At 52.0% G+C, this 16,926-nt stretch overlaps 1 protein-coding gene across 1 annotated transcript in view; it reads right to left on the bottom strand.

The window, feature by feature from the left end:
* LOC311226146 (FRAS1-related extracellular matrix protein 1-like) overlaps positions 1-16,920 on the bottom strand; it is a gene marked incomplete at its 3' end in the record, with an annotated part of 90,177 nt that extends 73,257 nt beyond the window's left edge. Inside the window, exons 1-3 of the mRNA XM_084311520.1 lie at positions 16,792-16,920; positions 14,681-14,876; positions 1,615-1,879 (exon numbers count right to left, since the gene is read on the bottom strand). Coding sequence (XP_084167646.1) covers positions 1,615-1,879; positions 14,681-14,816 — 401 coding nt within the window. The 5' untranslated portion in view covers positions 14,817-14,876; positions 16,792-16,920. The remainder of the gene's footprint in view (positions 1-1,614; positions 1,880-14,680; positions 14,877-16,791) is intronic.
* Positions 16,921-16,926: the final 6 nt, after the last annotated feature.

Genomic DNA, 16,926 nt, shown 5'->3' with positions numbered 1-16,926 from the left:
TGGTTAAGGTTAGAAGGGTTAAGTTTAGGCGCTGTTAAGGAGCTGGTTAAGGTTAGATTTTGTCTTAGAGAATGGCAATAGACAGCCTATTTCCGCGCTGCCGTGGTCACATGGGCGTCATGGCCAATCAGAGAAAACGCGCACTCTTCCGCTGGGAATAAGCTACTCGCGACCTGGGTTCAAAACTCACTCGGGCCATCGAAGTTTAACAAAACGCAGAGGATGGCAATACGAGCCCGGCTACACTTATCTTATATAACAAAAAAACGGATGCAGATTGACAACCATGTGTTTGTATTTTTTAAGTTATACAACTGATTTTTTACTGGACCCCAAGCCGTAAAACGCACTCAAGACACACACACGGCAACACTATACTCAAAACTAAAATAACCCGCCTGAAATGGTGATTAGCAGGCAACTATGGAAGCTAACAGGCTAAACACGATGAGATGTCACCTGCCTCAGATCTGCAGTCACACAACAACGCTCCACACGTCTCAAAGTGATCTGTGTTTGTGAATGTGTGTCGTCTTTCAGGTTCAAAAAAAGAAAAAGAAAAAGAAAAAGAGAAAGAAAGAAAGAAAGAAAGAAAGAAAGAAAGAAAGAAAGAAAGAAAGAAAGAAAGAAAGAAAGAAAGAAAGAAAGAAAACAAAACACAACAAACGGGCCAAAAGTTAACTTACAAACTTGTGAACCGACAGTGGCGGAGGCGTGGCTTTTACCTGAAGGGGGCGTGGCTGTTACCTGAAGGAGGCGTGGCTTTTACCTGAAAAAGGTGTGGCTGTTACCTGAAGGGGGCGTGGCTGTTACCTGAAGGCGGTGTGGCCTGTTACCTGAAGGAGGCGTGGCTGTTACCTGAAGGGGGCGTGGCTGTTACCTGAAGAAGGTGTAGCTGTTACCTGAAGGGGGCGTGGCCTGTTACCGGAAGGAGGCGTGGCTGTTACCTGAAGGAGGCGTGGCCTGTTACCTGAAGGAGGCGTGGCTGTTACCTGCAGGGGGCGTGGCTGTTACCTGAAGGAGGCGTGGCCTGTTACCTGAAGGAGGCGTTGCTGTTACCTGAAGGAGGCATGGCTGTTACCTGAAGGAGGTGTAGCTGTTACCTGAAGGAGGCGTGGCTGTTACCTGAAGGAGGCGTGGCTGTTACCTGAAGGAGGCGTGGCTGTTACCTGAAGGGGGCGTGGCTGTTACCTGAAGGAGGCGTGGCCTGTTACCTGAAGGAGGCGTGGCTGTTACCTGAAGGAGGCATGGCTGTTACCTGAAGGAGGTGTAGCTGTTACCTGAAGGAGGCGTGGCTGTTACCTGAAGGAGGCGTGGCTGTTACCTGAAGGAGGCGTGGCTGTTACCTGAAGGAGGTGTAGCTGTTACCTGAAGGAGGCGTGGCTGTTACCTGAAGGGGGCGTGACCTGTTACCTGAAGGGGGCGTGGCCTGTTACCTGAAGGAGGCGTGGCTGTTACCTGAAGGAGGCGTGGCTGTTACCTGAAGGAGGTGTAGCTGTTACCTGAAGGAGGCGTGGCTGTTACCTGAAGGGGGCGTGACCTGTTACCTGAAGGGGGCGTGGCTGTTACCTGAAGGAGGCGTGGCCTGTTACCTGAAGGAGGCGTGGCTGTTACCTGAAGGAGTCCAGCTGGGAGGTGTGGCTGTTGTCGTGGGTATAGCAGACCCGGTGGGCGGCCAGGTCCAGCTGCGTGAAGCTGAGCAGGGTGACGCCGGGCTGCTGGACGTGGTGGACGTGGCCGTGTCTCGGGGGGACGGACACGGTGTAGACCAGCTCCTCCGGCCGGCCCGCCCCGTCTGTGGCCAGCAGGATGTCCGTGGTCAGGACCACCCTCTCCCCCTCCATCAGGCTGACCGGCCGGGTCGCCAGCACGATGTCCCCTGGGGGCGTCACGGTGAGAGGAGGGTTATTTATTTGATCCACTTTTTCTCCTCTTTTTCAATTTTTTCTCCCATCCCAATTACCCGCTGTGCCAATTCTCCCCTCCCCTGTCTTGAACGTTGCTCGCATATGCCCCCCACTGGCCGGTTGTAGGGAGGCTAGAAGCCTTGCATCACGTGTCCCCTCCGGTACACAAGGAGGCAGCCTGTCACATCTTTTCACCTGCCAGCGTGGACTCTCAGTGTCGAGGTGTAACGTGTGGGAGGCTCACGCTGCCCCCGCCACTTCCTGTCTCTGCTGTGCAGGCGTCCCCCAACCGACCTGTAGGGGTCGCTGTCCACAACGACCAGACTAACACCCATCGACTTTCACCCGCTAACTCTGCTAATTGAGTTAGTATGACGGCCGGCCCAAGCCGGAGGCAACGCCGACAGCCGGAGTTGAACCCGGTGTCTCTTGCGTTGGTGACGAGTGCAATGTCCGCTGCGCCACCCAGCCGCCGTGAGAGGAGGATTATATTATAGGACAGTAGAGGATTATATATAGTACAGTACAGTATTTGTCCACAGTACAGTATTTGCCAGACTTTGTTTGTGCGACTTGCGAAGCATCAGTGTGGAGAGGACAAAAACAGAATCAGAATTCATATATTTAACATCTTAAGCATTTCATGAGCAAAGGAAATTCGTTATAGATTGGACATTTGATGAATCGTATCAAGCTGAGAACGAGCAATTTAACCCTTTCACTGCCACGCGGCAGAAGGTTAACCCTTTACTATCACACAACCGACGGTCGCCGTCGGTTGTGTGATAGTAAAGGGTTAACCTTCTGTCGCGTGGCAGTGAAAGGGTTAACCGGCTGTCGTGTGGCAGTGAAAGGGTTCTGTATCGTTAGTGGCTTAGCTTGGCATCACTACTGCACTATCTCGCGTACGTGCACGCGTACTGAATAAACCACAAATGTACCTCTAATACCAGTATTAGTCTGACCACACCCCTCATCAGCTTACCTTCATAAGCAGGTGTGTGGTCACCTGCTCTCCTCCTTCTCGCTTTCACCACAAGGAAGAAGTGCCTCGGTAGATCCCCACACTTGACACCATGATGGAAGAAATTGGATTAGGAACAGCTTGGGAAACAAGGATACGTTGACATCATATCTTTATTTTCTCTCTCACTATTTTCGAGAAAATACGGCGATATTGTCTTCGTACTGGAGTGTCTAGAAGATGATGATCATTCTAAAAACCCTCCACCGGTTTTCGTATTGGGAGCACGCCGCTGCATGCTTCTCAACTGCAGTTCCTTGCTGTGTTTGTTGGGGTGAAACCTGTCAGGCCACAGCTGAACTGTCGGACATGCCGCTGTTGTGAGAAGCGGTGCGTTCCAGGTTGGGTGAGTAGTGTTTGCTGGCGGGCTCCACTTGTCTGTTAGTGCTATGGGGGCTACTTGACAAAGTTTATGGAAACCGGCCCCAGGCTAGGGTCCTTTGTTTAGCCGCCTAGGCGACAGAAGGCCTTGGTCTGGAGACCATTATAGTTTTAACTAGTGGGCCGCGACCATTGACACTGGTGATCCCTGTGTGTTCTGGACGAGTGGATTCTCTCTGTCACCGTGTTAAGACCCCATCTTTCATATCCAAATGAGAGTATTCCTTCACGAGGGGATATGTGCATGTAATGTGCGATAGCGGCAGATTCATGTTCGAAGTCAGCTACACAGGCCAGTTGGTACTGTGCTGATTCCGCCGGATGTTCACCGTTGTGAAGCGGTGTTGACGTCTTGTTTTCTCTTTTCTCTTAAAAAGTGAGGAGAGGTTCAGAACGGCGGCCTGTCTGGGTGAGTGTTATGTCATTGTTTACATGTTCATAGCTTACGGTTAGCCAGTCAGCTGTTAACTGCTGCGTTAGCCTGCTGGATCGCTGCATGGCCTGCTTAAGGCCTACTATTAGCCAGTCAGCTGTTAGCTGCGGGGCTAGCATGTCGTGGTCGCTGGGTAAACGTTAGCTTGCTGCTAGGGCCATGGCTGGCGCGGGGTAGCTTAGCTTCTCGCGCGCCGCCGGAGCTCGCTTCTGATCGCCGTTGGCTTGATGCTATTCTGTTGAACGTGCTTTGATTTTAACATGTTTTACACTCTTGACCGCGACGTCATCCTTGACAGGGGATGTTTCGTCGACCCTGCCCTGAGCCTGGACGGGGATTGCGTCAACAAAGAGGACTGTAGCGACTGGTTGGAGCGGCGACGCTGCCCGGATCGAACAACACAGGTCGGCTGTGTTCTACGGTGTCTTGTGACTGCACTTCGCTGATCTGCGTTCCGGGTAGGTACGGGGTTGGCCAGACCTCATAACACGTCTTCTGGTTTTACTTTGCTAAATGTATTGTGAATAACGGTGTTTTTTCCCAAAACGTGTGTTGTTGCAATGCATTTGGGATACGTTGCGGGTTATGTGTGAGCTGTTTTTGTCACTGGCAGTTAGCTTCTCCGTGCAGATCGTGATGTATTGATCTGGTTGTTGTGTGAGAAACATCATGGTGTTTATGTGTACCGTGTACTCACTACTAAGGCAACTAACCTATGAAGCTATGCTTGGTGACAAGTGAGTAAAAGAATGTTCTTTCTCAGACTGTAATGACAATGAACAGTGTGTTCACACATTAACAGGTTTTCCTGTTTTAACTGGCCGTATTGAGGGTAAAATAGGAGGATTGTGTTTTCCCCCCCGGTTCCCTGGGGACTTTATCACCTCCTATCAGACATGTTGTGCATTAATTGTGTCTTTTGTGTGGTAGGGATACGATGTAACTCTTAGCTTGATTGCTGAGGTTGTGCTAAATCTGCTGGAGAAACTTATTTCCTAAAGGGAAATTGGTTTGGTTGCTGTCATGTGTGCTTAGCAAGGCCTGTGGTCGATACTAATCAAGAATGATGTATTCTCTCATTGTGAAAAAAACGGCGTTCCTCTGTTGAGTGTTTTTGCCATTTTTTGTAGGTGATGATGGGTTGTGTGTGTCATGTGACCTACAACTGGGTTGTACTGGCCACAGAAGCACATGTGTATGTTGGACCGGGGTTCTTAGAGCCCTCTCTATTCTGTGTTTTTCCTTAGTAAAAATCGGATAGCAGGTTAGCTCATGCGCTGTGTGGAGCTGTGAAACGCTTCATAGAGCTGACTATGACTGTGTCATATTCTCTTTTTGTCGTTACGTCGTATCGACGGGGGGGGGGGGGAGGGAGTTCCTGGTCCCACGGCCTGGTATATTGGGCGTGTGCACCGCAGGAATTCCCCCGCCATAGAGTACGTCACCGTGCGCGTCTCTGTTGGTAGGACTTCCGTGTGCTGTTCAGGTCCATGTGATGGATCTGTTTTCAGGGGGGGTGGTCAGGGCTCCTCCTCACCAAGCGCCTATTCAGGCCTTCTGTGAGTTCGGACTCCTTCTTCCATGTGAGGAAGCCTCCATCAGAGTACAGAGCCTTCCTCCTCAGATTGTCAAAGTGAGTGGACCCTCTAGAAGGGTCCTTTTCTATTGTATGTATATTCGATTCAATTCGTTTGTTGAGTGTGTATGGGTTCAGTGCCTCTTCCCCGGAGGCCCTAAAACCAGTTTTTTACATGGCTCAAGGTGCAATATATTCTTTTCAATCTGTACAGCTCGCGTGGGAAGTCTCTCTGGGGATCCCCGTCTCTTTCCTATGGGAGGGTGGTGGGATGTAAAAATGTGAAATTTTTTTACCCCGGCTGTGTAGACTGGGATACATACTGTTGATGCTTCCTTCTTTCTATTCCAGAAGTGTTGGAGTTAGGGAGTGTCACACCCCTCTTGTCGTTCCCCTGGGCGCCTTGGGGATTCAATGACAGGTCTAAATAGCCTGTTCATTGATGGGGGTGTGTCCCGACGCACGTATAGTGCTAGCTCGCTGTAAACAGGCGATTGGCTGGCACGCCTTGGTTGCTTGTGGTTGAAACAGCGTTTTTATAAAGCAACTGAGATGGGGGTTTTTCCTCTTCCGACGACCACATCCCATGACCTGGGTGGGTTGTCGACGGATTCTCGTTCATGTCTGGGGGATGATGACGGGATGGATCTGAACATATGTAGTGGGGTCTCACGCCCTTGGGGTGGGCCACCAGGCGCGGTTCGTCCGAACGTCTGGGTGGCGCCTTCTTTTCATGTTAAGATCAACACGCATATCTGCCCTTCTCCTGGAGTAGGCATGTCGGCGTGGTTAGGGCACGGGACTGGTTCTGGTCACGCTGGTCCAGATCAGTTGAACCCGTTGTCCGCCGGGGATGCAGATCTGCTGTTCTGGTACCCTGAGGGACTTGGGCTTTTTTCAGGGGGAAAAATGCCAGGTCGGTCTGGGTGTCACAGGGTTAAGCGCTATGGAGACCCTGGTTGGGTATGTTTTTACTCAGCACTGTCGTCATGGCTTACAGCCATGCCATTCTGTACGCGCTCGATCTCGTCGGATCTCGGCCGCTACACAGGTTGGTCCTGGTTAGTACTTGGTTGGGAGACCGCCGGGGAATACCAGGTACGGTGTGCTTAGGGGCTGGTTCTCCATTATTTTTCGCTCCTCTCTCACGCATGGCGAAGAGGGGCCTGTGGGGGTGGTTTTTTGACCTCCTCTGGTGACCCTGTGCTTCCCGTACCGCCAGGCCCGGTCCGAAGTGATGTTTGCGACCCGTAGGCCTGGGTTAACCCTTTTTGGAAACTGAAACACTTGTACTGCGGTATAGCCGGTGTATGCCCGCAGGTGTGTTTTGGAGTTTTTTCTTGAGGGGTTATAGGAACAACCACCGCATTGGGTAACACCGAGGTGGTTGATTCCCTGGTGTGTTGGAGCAGTGTCAACTCCCGGGTTCACCGTTTGAGGGTGCCCCTGCACGTTCATGACGTCTGCCAATCGTGTCAGCCTTCTCTGCCTCGACCCCTCTGGGTGGGGGTTTTTAAATGGAGGCTTGGTCATGCAACACCGCCAGCTTACGCTCCTTCCGCCGGGGCGGCTGTGTTCAGCTGTCCCCTCTGGCGCCTGTCTCGTCCGCAGTCTCCAGGCTAGGGTTAACAGCCTGTTGCCTGGTTTTTCCCCGGTGCGCTGCCTGCTTCCGTTGGTTAACCTTTTTGTGTGCTTACGGCCATGCTGACTGCCTGTTCTGCAGGGTCAGTGTGCCAGGCGGTGTACTATTGGGGGGACGGGGCCCGCTCGGCTTACGGCCATACCAACCTGAACACGCCCGATCTCGTCCGATCTCGGAAGCTAAGCAGGTTCTGGCCTGGTTAGTACTTGGATGGGATTCCGCCTGGGAATACCAGGTGCAGTAACTGAGGGGCCTTTGTCCGAATACGCTGGCGATGTGGGGGGCGGGGCACTACGTGCCCACCTGGTGGGGTCTTGATGCTGGCATCATGGACTTCTCCGGGCCCCCATTCCAGGGAGTCCAGTCCTTTTGGTGGGTCTGGGTCTTCCTTCGCGCTCCGCTGCTACGGCCTTGCCACGGGGTTGGGTTTGCCCTTGGCCCCGTGATTCTGGGGGCAGTAACGAGGTTGTTCCTCCGTTCGTTCCCGGGTGGCATGCGGGTTGTGCGTGTGTGTAGTCGTGGGGTCAAGCCACGGTCTGCTCACCCTGTGCGTTAAGTTGCTTGAGTGCCTCTTCGCACGGTCGGGTCCGTCGCCTTCCCGTGAAGCCTCTAATAGGGGGGATACCCTCCATTAGGGGGGGTCGGGGGGGCTCGGCCCTCCCTGTTCTGATGGTTTTGGGGGGCTGTCAGCGGGGTGTATTTGTCAGCCAAGTGGCTCCGCTTGGCCTCCCTTGTGCAGTAGTGATGCCAAGCTAAGCCACTAACGATACAGAACGATAGGTTATGACTATAACCAAGTTCTGTTAGTTAGGGGCGATGCTTGGCATCAGACGGCCGCTGCAGCCCTTGTCCTCACCTTGTGGTGAAAGCTTGGGAAGGAGGAGAGCAGGTGACCACACACCTGCTTATGAAGGTAAGCTGATGAGGGGTGTGGTCAGACTAATACTGGTATTAGAGGTACATTTGTGGTTTATTCAGTACGCGTGCACGTACGCGAGATAGTGCAGTAGTGATGCCAAGCATCGCCCCTAACTAACAGAACTTGGTTATAGTCATAACCTATCGTTAACACCCCTCGACATTAACCAATTTCCTTTTAGAAAATGGCAGCCACTCTAGCATGCTGCTAATGAAGTCCAGTATAGCAACAGGAACCTCTGCTCCAGGTCAAACAGACTCAGGATCAGCTCCTCTCTCTCCACTCAGCTGTCATCTCTCTGGACCTCTGCTCCAGGTCAAACAGACTCAGGATCAGCTCCTCTCTCTCCTCTCAGCTGTCATCTCTCTGGACCTCTGCTCCAGGTCAAACAGACTCAGGATCAGCTCCTCTCTCTCCCACTCAGCTGTCATCTCTCTGGACCTCTGCTCCAGGTCAAACAGACTCAGGATCAGCTCCTCTCTCTCACTCAGCTGTCATCTCTCTGGACCTCTGCTCCAGGTCAAACAGACTCAGGATCAGCTCCTCTCTCCCACTCAGCTGTCATCTCTCTGGACCTCTGCTCCAGGTCAAACAGACTCAGGATCAGCTCCTCTCTCTCCACTCAGCTGTCATCTCTCTGGACCTCTGCTCCAGGTCAAACAGACTCAGGATCAGCTCCTCTCTCCACTCAGCTGTCATCTCTCTGGACCTCTGCTCCAGGTCAAACAGACTCAGGATCAGCTCCTCTCTCCACTCAGCTGTCATCTCTCTGGACCTCTGCTCCAGGTCAAACAGACTCAGGATCAGCTCCTCTCTCTCACTCAGCTGTCATCTCTCTGGACCTCTGCTCCAGGTCAAACAGACTCAGGATCAGCTCCTCTCTCTCCACTCAGCTGTCATCTCTCTGGACCTCTGCTCCAGGTCAAACAGACTCAGGATCAGCTCCTCTCTCCCACTCAGCTGTCATCTCTCTGGACCTCTGCTCCAGGTCAAACAGACTCAGGATCAGCTCCTCTCTCCCACTCAGCTGTCATCTCTCTGGACCTCTGCTCCAGGTCAAACAGACTCAGGATCAGCTCCTCTCTCTCCCACTCAGCTGTCATCTCTCTGGACCTCTGCTCCAGGTCAAACAGACTCAGGATCAGCTCCTCTCTCTCCCACTCAGCTGTCATCTCTCTGGACCTCTGCTCCAGGTCAAACAGACTCAGGATCAGCTCCTCTCTCTCACTCAGCTGTCATCTCTCTGGACCTCTGCTCCAGGTCAAACAGACTCAGGATCAGCTCCTCTCTCCCTCTCAGCTGTCATCTCTCTGGACCTCTGCTCCAGGTCAAACAGACTCAGGATCAGCTCCTCTCTCTCCACTCAGCTGTCATCTCTCTGGACCTCTGCTCCAGGTCAAACAGACTCAGGATCAGCTCCTCTCTCCCACTCAGCTGTCATCTCTCTGGACCTCTGCTCCAGGTCAAACAGACTCAGGATCAGCTCCTCTCTCCACTCAGCTGTCATCTCTCTGGACCTCTGCTCCAGGTCAAACAGACTCAGGATCAGCTCCTCTCTCCACTCAGCTGTCATCTCTCTGGACCTCTGCTCCAGGTCAAACAGACTCAGGATCAGCTCCTCTCTCTCCCTCTCAGCTGTCATCTCTCTGGACCTCTGCTCCAGGTCAAACAGACTCAGGATCAGCTCCTCTCTCTCCACTCAGCTGTCATCTCTCTGGACCTCTGCTCCAGGTCAAACAGACTCAGGATCAGCTCCTCTCTCCCACTCAGCTGTCATCTCTCTGGACCTCTGCTCCAGGTCAAACAGACTCAGGATCAGCTCCTCTCTCTCCACTCAGCTGTCATCTCTCTGGACCTCTGCTCCAGGTCAAACAGACTCAGGATCAGCTTCTCTCCCACTCAGCTGTCATCTCTCTGGACCTCTGCTCCAGGTCAAACAGACTCAGGATCAGCTCCTCTCTCCCACTCAGCTGTCATCTCTCTGGACCTCTGCTCCAGGTCAAACAGACTCAGGATCAGCTCCTCTCTCTCCCACTCAGCTGTCATCTCTCTGGACCTCTGCTCCAGGTCAAACAGACTCAGGATCAGCTCCTCTCTCTCCCACTCAGCTGTCATCTCTCTGGACCTCTGCTCCAGGTCAAACAGACTCAGGATCAGCTCCTCTCTCTCACTCAGCTGTCATCTCTCTGGACCTCTGCTCCAGGTCAAACAGACTCAGGATCAGCTCCTCTCTCCCTCTCAGCTGTCATCTCTCTGGACCTCTGCTCCAGGTCAAACAGACTCAGGATCAGCTCCTCTCTCCACTCAGCTGTCATCTCTCTGGACCTCTGCTCCAGGTCAAACAGACTCAGGATCAGCTCCTCTCTCCACTCAGCTGTCATCTCTCTGGACCTCTGCTCCAGGTCAAACAGACTCAGGATCAGCTCCTCTCTCTCCCTCTCAGCTGTCATCTCTCTGGACCTCTGCTCCAGGTCAAACAGACTCAGGATCAGCTCCTCTCTCTCCACTCAGCTGTCATCTCTCTGGACCTCTGCTCCAGGTCAAACAGACTCAGGATCAGCTCCTCTCTCCCACTCAGCTGTCATCTCTCTGGACCTCTGCTCCAGGTCAAACAGACTCAGGATCAGCTCCTCTCCCACTCAGCTGTCACCTCTCTGGACCTCTGCTCCAGGTCAAACAGACTCAGGATCAGCTCCTCTCTCCACTCAGCTGTCATCTCTCTGGACCTCTGCTCCAGGTCAAACAGACTCAGGATCAGCTTCTCTCTCCACTCAGCTGTCATCTCTCTGGACCTCTGCTCCAGGTCAAACAGACTCAGGATCAGCTCCTCTCTCCCACTCAGCTGTCATCTCTCTGGACCTCTGCTCCAGGTCAAACAGACTCAGGATCAGCTCCTCTCCCACTCAGCTGTCATCTCTCTGGACCTCTGCTCCAGGTCAAACAGACTCAGGATCAGCTCCTCTCTCCCACTCAGCTGTCATCTCTCTGGACCTCTGCTCCAGGTCAAACAGACTCAGGATCAGCTCCTCTCTCCACTCAGCTGTCATCTCTCTGGACCTCTGCTCCAGGTCAAACAGACTCAGGATCAGCTCCTCTCTCTCCACTCAGCTGTCATCTCTCTGGACCTCTGCTCCAGGTCAAACAGACTCAGGATCAGCTCCTCTCTCTCCACTCAGCTGTCATCTCTCTGGACCTCTGCTCCAGGTCAAACAGACTCAGGATCAGCTCCTCTCTCCCTCAGCTGTCATCTCTCTGGACCTCTGCTCCAGGTCAAACAGACTCAGGATCAGCTCCTCTCTCCCACTCAGCTGTCATCTCTCTGGACCTCTGCTCCAGGTCAAACAGACTCAGGATCAGCTCCTCTCTCCACTCAGCTGTCATCTCTCTGGACCTCTGCTCCAGGTCAAACAGACTCAGGATCAGCTCCTCTCTCTCCACTCAGCTGTCATCTCTCTGGACCTCTGCTCCAGGTCAAACAGACTCAGGATCAGCTCCTCTCTCTCCACTCAGCTGTCATCTCTCTGGACCTCTGCTCCAGGTCAAACAGACTCAGGATCAGCTCCTCTCTCCCACTCAGCTGTCATCTCTCTGGACCTCTGCTCCAGGTCAAACAGACTCAGGATCAGCTCCTCTCTCCACTCAGCTGTCATCTCTCTGGACCTCTGCTCCAGGTCAAACAGACTCAGGATCAGCTCCTCTCTCTCTCTCAGCTGTCATCTCTCTGGACCTCTGCTCCAGGTCAAACAGACTCAGGATCAGCTCCTCTCTCTCTCTCAGCTGTCATCTCTCTGGACCTCTGCTCCAGGTCAAACAGACTCAGGATCAGCTCCTCTCTCTCCACTCAGCTGTCATCTCTCTGGACCTCTGCTCCAGGTCAAACAGACTCAGGATCAGCTCCTCTCTCTCCACTCAGCTGTCATCTCTCTGGACCTCTGCTCCAGGTCAAACAGACTCAGGATCAGCTCCTCTCTCTCCACTCAGCTGTCATCTCTCTGGACCTCTGCTCCAGGTCAAACAGACTCAGGATCAGCTTCATGTGAATGAGTAATAGTTGCGGGACGCCGAGAGTATGATAGCATGTACAATAATGCTGTATATACCATATACGTATATATATATATATTAATTCTCACTCAAGGGTCAGAGGGCACGCTGCCAACAGGGCCGTTCTGCACCCCACTCACTTCTTCACCCCTCGCCATGTTCACCCAGCTGGTAAAGCTGGCATGGCTACGGGGACGGCTGGACCACCCAATTATGCATGGACCACTACTGGCACTGTGGCTGGTGGGCAAGGTGTGGGGGACCACTGTGGGGTGAGGGGTGTGACGGTATGCATGTGTGTGCGTGTGTGTGTGTGTGTGTGTGTGTGTGTGTGTGTGTGTGTGTGTGTGTGTGTGTGTGTGTGTGTGTGTGTGTGGTGTGTGTGTGTGTGTGTGTGTGTGTACTAGTCCTTTGTCCTGTTTACTTGTAATGTTATATGTTATGATGTAAGTATTATGTATGTGTGTGTGTCTGTCTCTGTGTGTGTGTGTGTGTGTGTGTGTGTGTGTGTGTGTTACGGACGCTGTCCTGTTATGTATGGGGATTTAGGTATGTTATGTGTGTAGGCATGTATTGTGTTGGTTGTCTTGTCTTTTGTCTCCCTCCTGCGTCTACGATGTGTATCTGTTTCTCAGGCCCCGTTTAGACGAGCGTTTTGTGAACAGAAACCGCAAAAGTCATCTTGCGGTTTCACTTTTAATTTTACGTTTAGACGAGCGTTTTGGGATGGAATTCTGCGTGCAGACGACGCTGTAACGACTCGAGACGACGGAGCCCCACTGTCACACGATTGGCGCATATGTCACATGACGTGCTGTGAAGACCCGCCCTACTCTGCCTCTGATTCGCAGACTGTGGATGGGGAATGTGATTGCACCAAAGCAGAGTCACTCACAGACAGTGGGTCCACTCACGCCGCGGGACAGATTCTTGTGTATTTAACCCTTTCACTGCCACACGACAGCCGGTTGTGTGATAGTAAAGGGTTAACCTTCTGTCGTGTGACTCGTGTGGCAGTGAAAGGGTTAAAAGTACTGCCAATGTAGCCTTCAGGTGATCTCCGTTGATATAAGTCAGACATACTTGCTTTGTTTACGTCTCGGCTACTGGCGCATACCTGCTACCTGTGACGTAAGCAGTACGCGCGACCACAGCCGTGACAACCCTTTCGTCATCGTTTTAACAGATTTATACGTTTTGATAGTTTAGACGAGATCGCAAAGCTTTTGCGTTTCTAGGAATTCCACCCTGGAAGGTAGTCTCACTTTTTTGCGGTTTCACCCCGTAAAAACGCCGTTTCCGTATAAACGAAAGGCACATCCGCAAAAATATTTTTGCGGATTCACCTGCTAGCGTTTCCGTCTAAACGGGGCCTCAGATGATCCCCCGGTTCCAGTCCCCAGCACCAGCTGGTCAATCAGCACCCCAGTCCTTCCCCAGCAGCAGCTGATCCCAATCTACAATCAACCTCCACACTCCCTTCATGTATCCCGTCTGCGTCAGTGCTCGCTCTCTCTGTGTCTCTGGTGGCCGAGGCTCTCAGGGTATGTTTGGGTAGAGCTGGTCAAAGCTCTGTATGTTGCGCGGTGGGTTTGTAGAACCCTATCTTTTGTGTTAACCTTTAGTGTAGAGCTGTATCTTTAGTGTTTAGTGAAACATATCTCTTGTGGAGTCATTATAGTTTGTTGCACATTTCTGTTTAATCCCTAACCTGTGTATATTTGTTTGTCCTTTTGTCACCCAGCCTATGGTGATTATCTTTCTGTATTCTAACGTTTTGTTTTTGCACACAGGGACAATTGAGGACAGGAAGATACCCTGGGGTCTACATTTTTTGCATCACGTAGGTGACCTGATGTTAGAGACACCAGCTTTAGAGTGAGCACCACCCGCTGTACTTTTGGGCGCTTGGTGCCTGTAAAGGGAGGGGGGGGGGGTGGGTGTGTTTTCTTTTCCTTTTTGTGTTTGATTTGGTGCCACTGGTAGTCCTCCTCTCCCTCCTCTCTTCTCTTCTCCTCTCCTCTCCTCTCTTCTCCCGGCCTCTCCTCTCCTCTCCTCTCCTCTCCTCTCCTCTCCTCTCCTCTCCTCTCCTCTCCTCTCCTCTCCTCTCCTCTCCTCTCCTCTCCTCTCCTCTCCTCTCCTCTCCTCTCCTCTCTGCTCCTCTCCTCTCCTCTCCTCTCCTCTCCTCTCCTCTCCTCTCCTCTCCTCTCCTCTTCCTTTCCTGTCCTCTCCTCTCCCGGCCTCTCCTCTCCTCTCCTCTCCTCTCTCCTCCTCTCCTCTCCTCTCCTCTCCTCTCCTCTCCTCTCCTCTCCTCTCCTCTCCTCTCCTCTCCTCTCCCCTCCTCTCCTCTCCTCTCCTCTCCTCTCCTCTCCTCTCCTCTCCGCTCCTCTCCTCTCCTCTTCCTTTCCTGTCCTCTCCTCTCCCGGCCTCTCCGCTCCTCTCCTCCTGTGTTGCTTTGTGTTTGTAAATAAATACAATTATTTTTCAAACTGTTTCCTGATTTTGTGTCGCTGCACCCTCACCTACTATACATTTACATTACATTACATATACATTACATTACATTGTGTTGCGCCCCCACACTGCGTAACAGTGTGTGTGTGTACTACTCCTTTGTCTTGTTTACTTGTAATGCTATATGTTATGATGTAAGTATTATGTTGCACGGTCACTATGTAAGTCTTGGACCCCAGAAGGCAATGCTGTAGCTAAGTGGGGATCCTAAGAAACTACAGGAAACGGTCTGACCCTGACCTCTGTGGACGGTCTGCACTGAGATGAAGAAGCTCTGCAGAGGAGACTTGTTGTCCAGGTCGCTGAGGTAGAAGCGTATGCTGTCGTGACCTTTGAACCCGGCACTGGTGGTGTGCGTGTACCACAGGCGGTTCATCTCGACGTCCTCCTGGGTGAAGTTGTGGCCTGCAGACAGCTCTGTCCAACCCGACTCTGTCTGGAGACCAGGCAGAAGATACACACGCACACACACCACACACACACACACACACACACACACACACACACACACACACACACACACACACACACACACACACACACACACACACACACACACACACACACACACACACACACGCTCACACACCACACACACACACACACACACATGATAAGACACATACTGTGTATTCACGCATACAGTATACACACGTTCATGCATGAGCATTTATACACAAACATGTACACGCACGCACACACACACGCACGCACGCACGCACTAAGGCTGAGCCTTGTGTTAACCTTTAGTGTAGAGCTGTATCTTTAGTGTTTAGTGAAACATATCTCTTGTGGAGTCATTATAGTTTGTTGCACATTTCTGTTTAATCCCTAACCTGTGTATATTTGTTTGTCCTTTTGTCACCCAGCCTATGGTGATTATCTTTCTGTATTCTAACGTTTTGTTTTTGCACACAGGGACAATTGAGGACAGGAAGATACCCTGGGGTCTACATTTTTGCATCACGTAGGTGACCTGATGTTAGAGACACCAGCTTTAGAGTGAGCACCACCCGCTGTACTTTTGGGCGCTTGGTGCCTGTAAAGGGAGGGGGGGGGGGGTGGGTGTGTTTTCTTTTCCTTTTTGTGTTTGATTTGGTGCCACTGGTAGTCCTCCTCTCCCTCCTCTCTTCTCTTCTCCTCTCCTCTCCTCTCTTCTCACACACACACACACACACACACACACACACACATGATAAGACACATACTGTGTATTCACGCATACAGTATACACACGTTCATGCATGAGCATTTATACACAAACATGTACACGCACGCACACACACACGCACGCACGCACGCACTAAGGCTGAGCCCGAACCCTGTTTTTAGGGTTTGAACGTTCGCCAGGGTTTATCGAACGAACGTTCGAACGTTCGTTTTTTGTAAATTTTTTAATACATTTTTTTTTATTACATTGTTTTTTTTTATATATAAATTTTTTTTTTTTTATTATAGATCCTAGTAGTCACGTAAGGGGCTAGATAAACAAAGGCATTCGTTTTGTGGCATTAACGTTATATAGTTAGTGTTACACGTTCAATAACAGGTATTCACTCTTGGTCGACGGGAAGGAGAGAGGCGCGCGCCTCGGCTCCTTCCACCGTCTACCTCGGAACGGGGGACGGCAGAGAGACAGAGAGACACCGGCGCGGGGGTCCCGCCGGGCTCCCAACACGCCTGCCGCCTCGGCCAGAGTTGTTTCCAACGCAACCACCTCCCGCCATGAAGCTCGCGCTCCGTGGCCGAAAAAAGGCTGGTATTCATCAATGATCCTTCCGCAGGTTCACCTATGGAAACCTTGTTACGACTTTTACTTCCTCGGCGGGGAGCTAACGCTACGTTAATGCTTCTCGCAAGCAGATCAATGGCGGCATTGCCGGAAGTAAAAAAAATAATAAACGCTTGCCGATTGGTGGTAACAGCAGAGGCGGGTGCAAGCGGTGTGACGTAATTGGCAGAATCGCCTGTCATTCAATCAAAATTGTTCTATTGCATTGGTTGAGACTAGAGCTCTGGTTGAGTATCCAGCAACAGCCCGGCAGAGACCATACTGGTTGAGCCGAGCGACTCGGGGGACGCGCCGCTTCACATCGCCTCACCGTCGTTGCGCCTGCTTTATTTTTTTTCACAGAACGTTCGAACCCATTAATTAAAGTCCGAATGTCAGCTTAACGTTCGGGCTCAGCCTTAGCACGCACACACACACACACACACACACACACACACACACACACACACACACACACACACACACACACACACACACACACACACACACACACACACACACACACACACACACACACACACACACACACACACACACACACACACACACAGACTCTAACCTCGAGGTGCAGCTTGCCGAAGCGTGGTCCAGCGTTGAGGATGTAGTAGATCTGGTCAGGAGAGGTGTCCAGGTCCTCTGCCTCCAGCACCACACTGGAGATGACCCTGCGGCCCACAGAGTCCACCTCTATCCC

The sequence above is a fragment of the Notolepis coatsorum genome (genome assembly GCF_963971535.1).
Source record: "Notolepis coatsorum genome assembly, chromosome: 3".
Taxonomy (NCBI): Eukaryota; Metazoa; Chordata; class Actinopteri; order Aulopiformes; family Paralepididae; genus Notolepis; species Notolepis coatsorum.
Note: the sequence above shows the minus strand (reverse complement) of the source record. Positions and strands in the feature narration are given on the sequence as shown.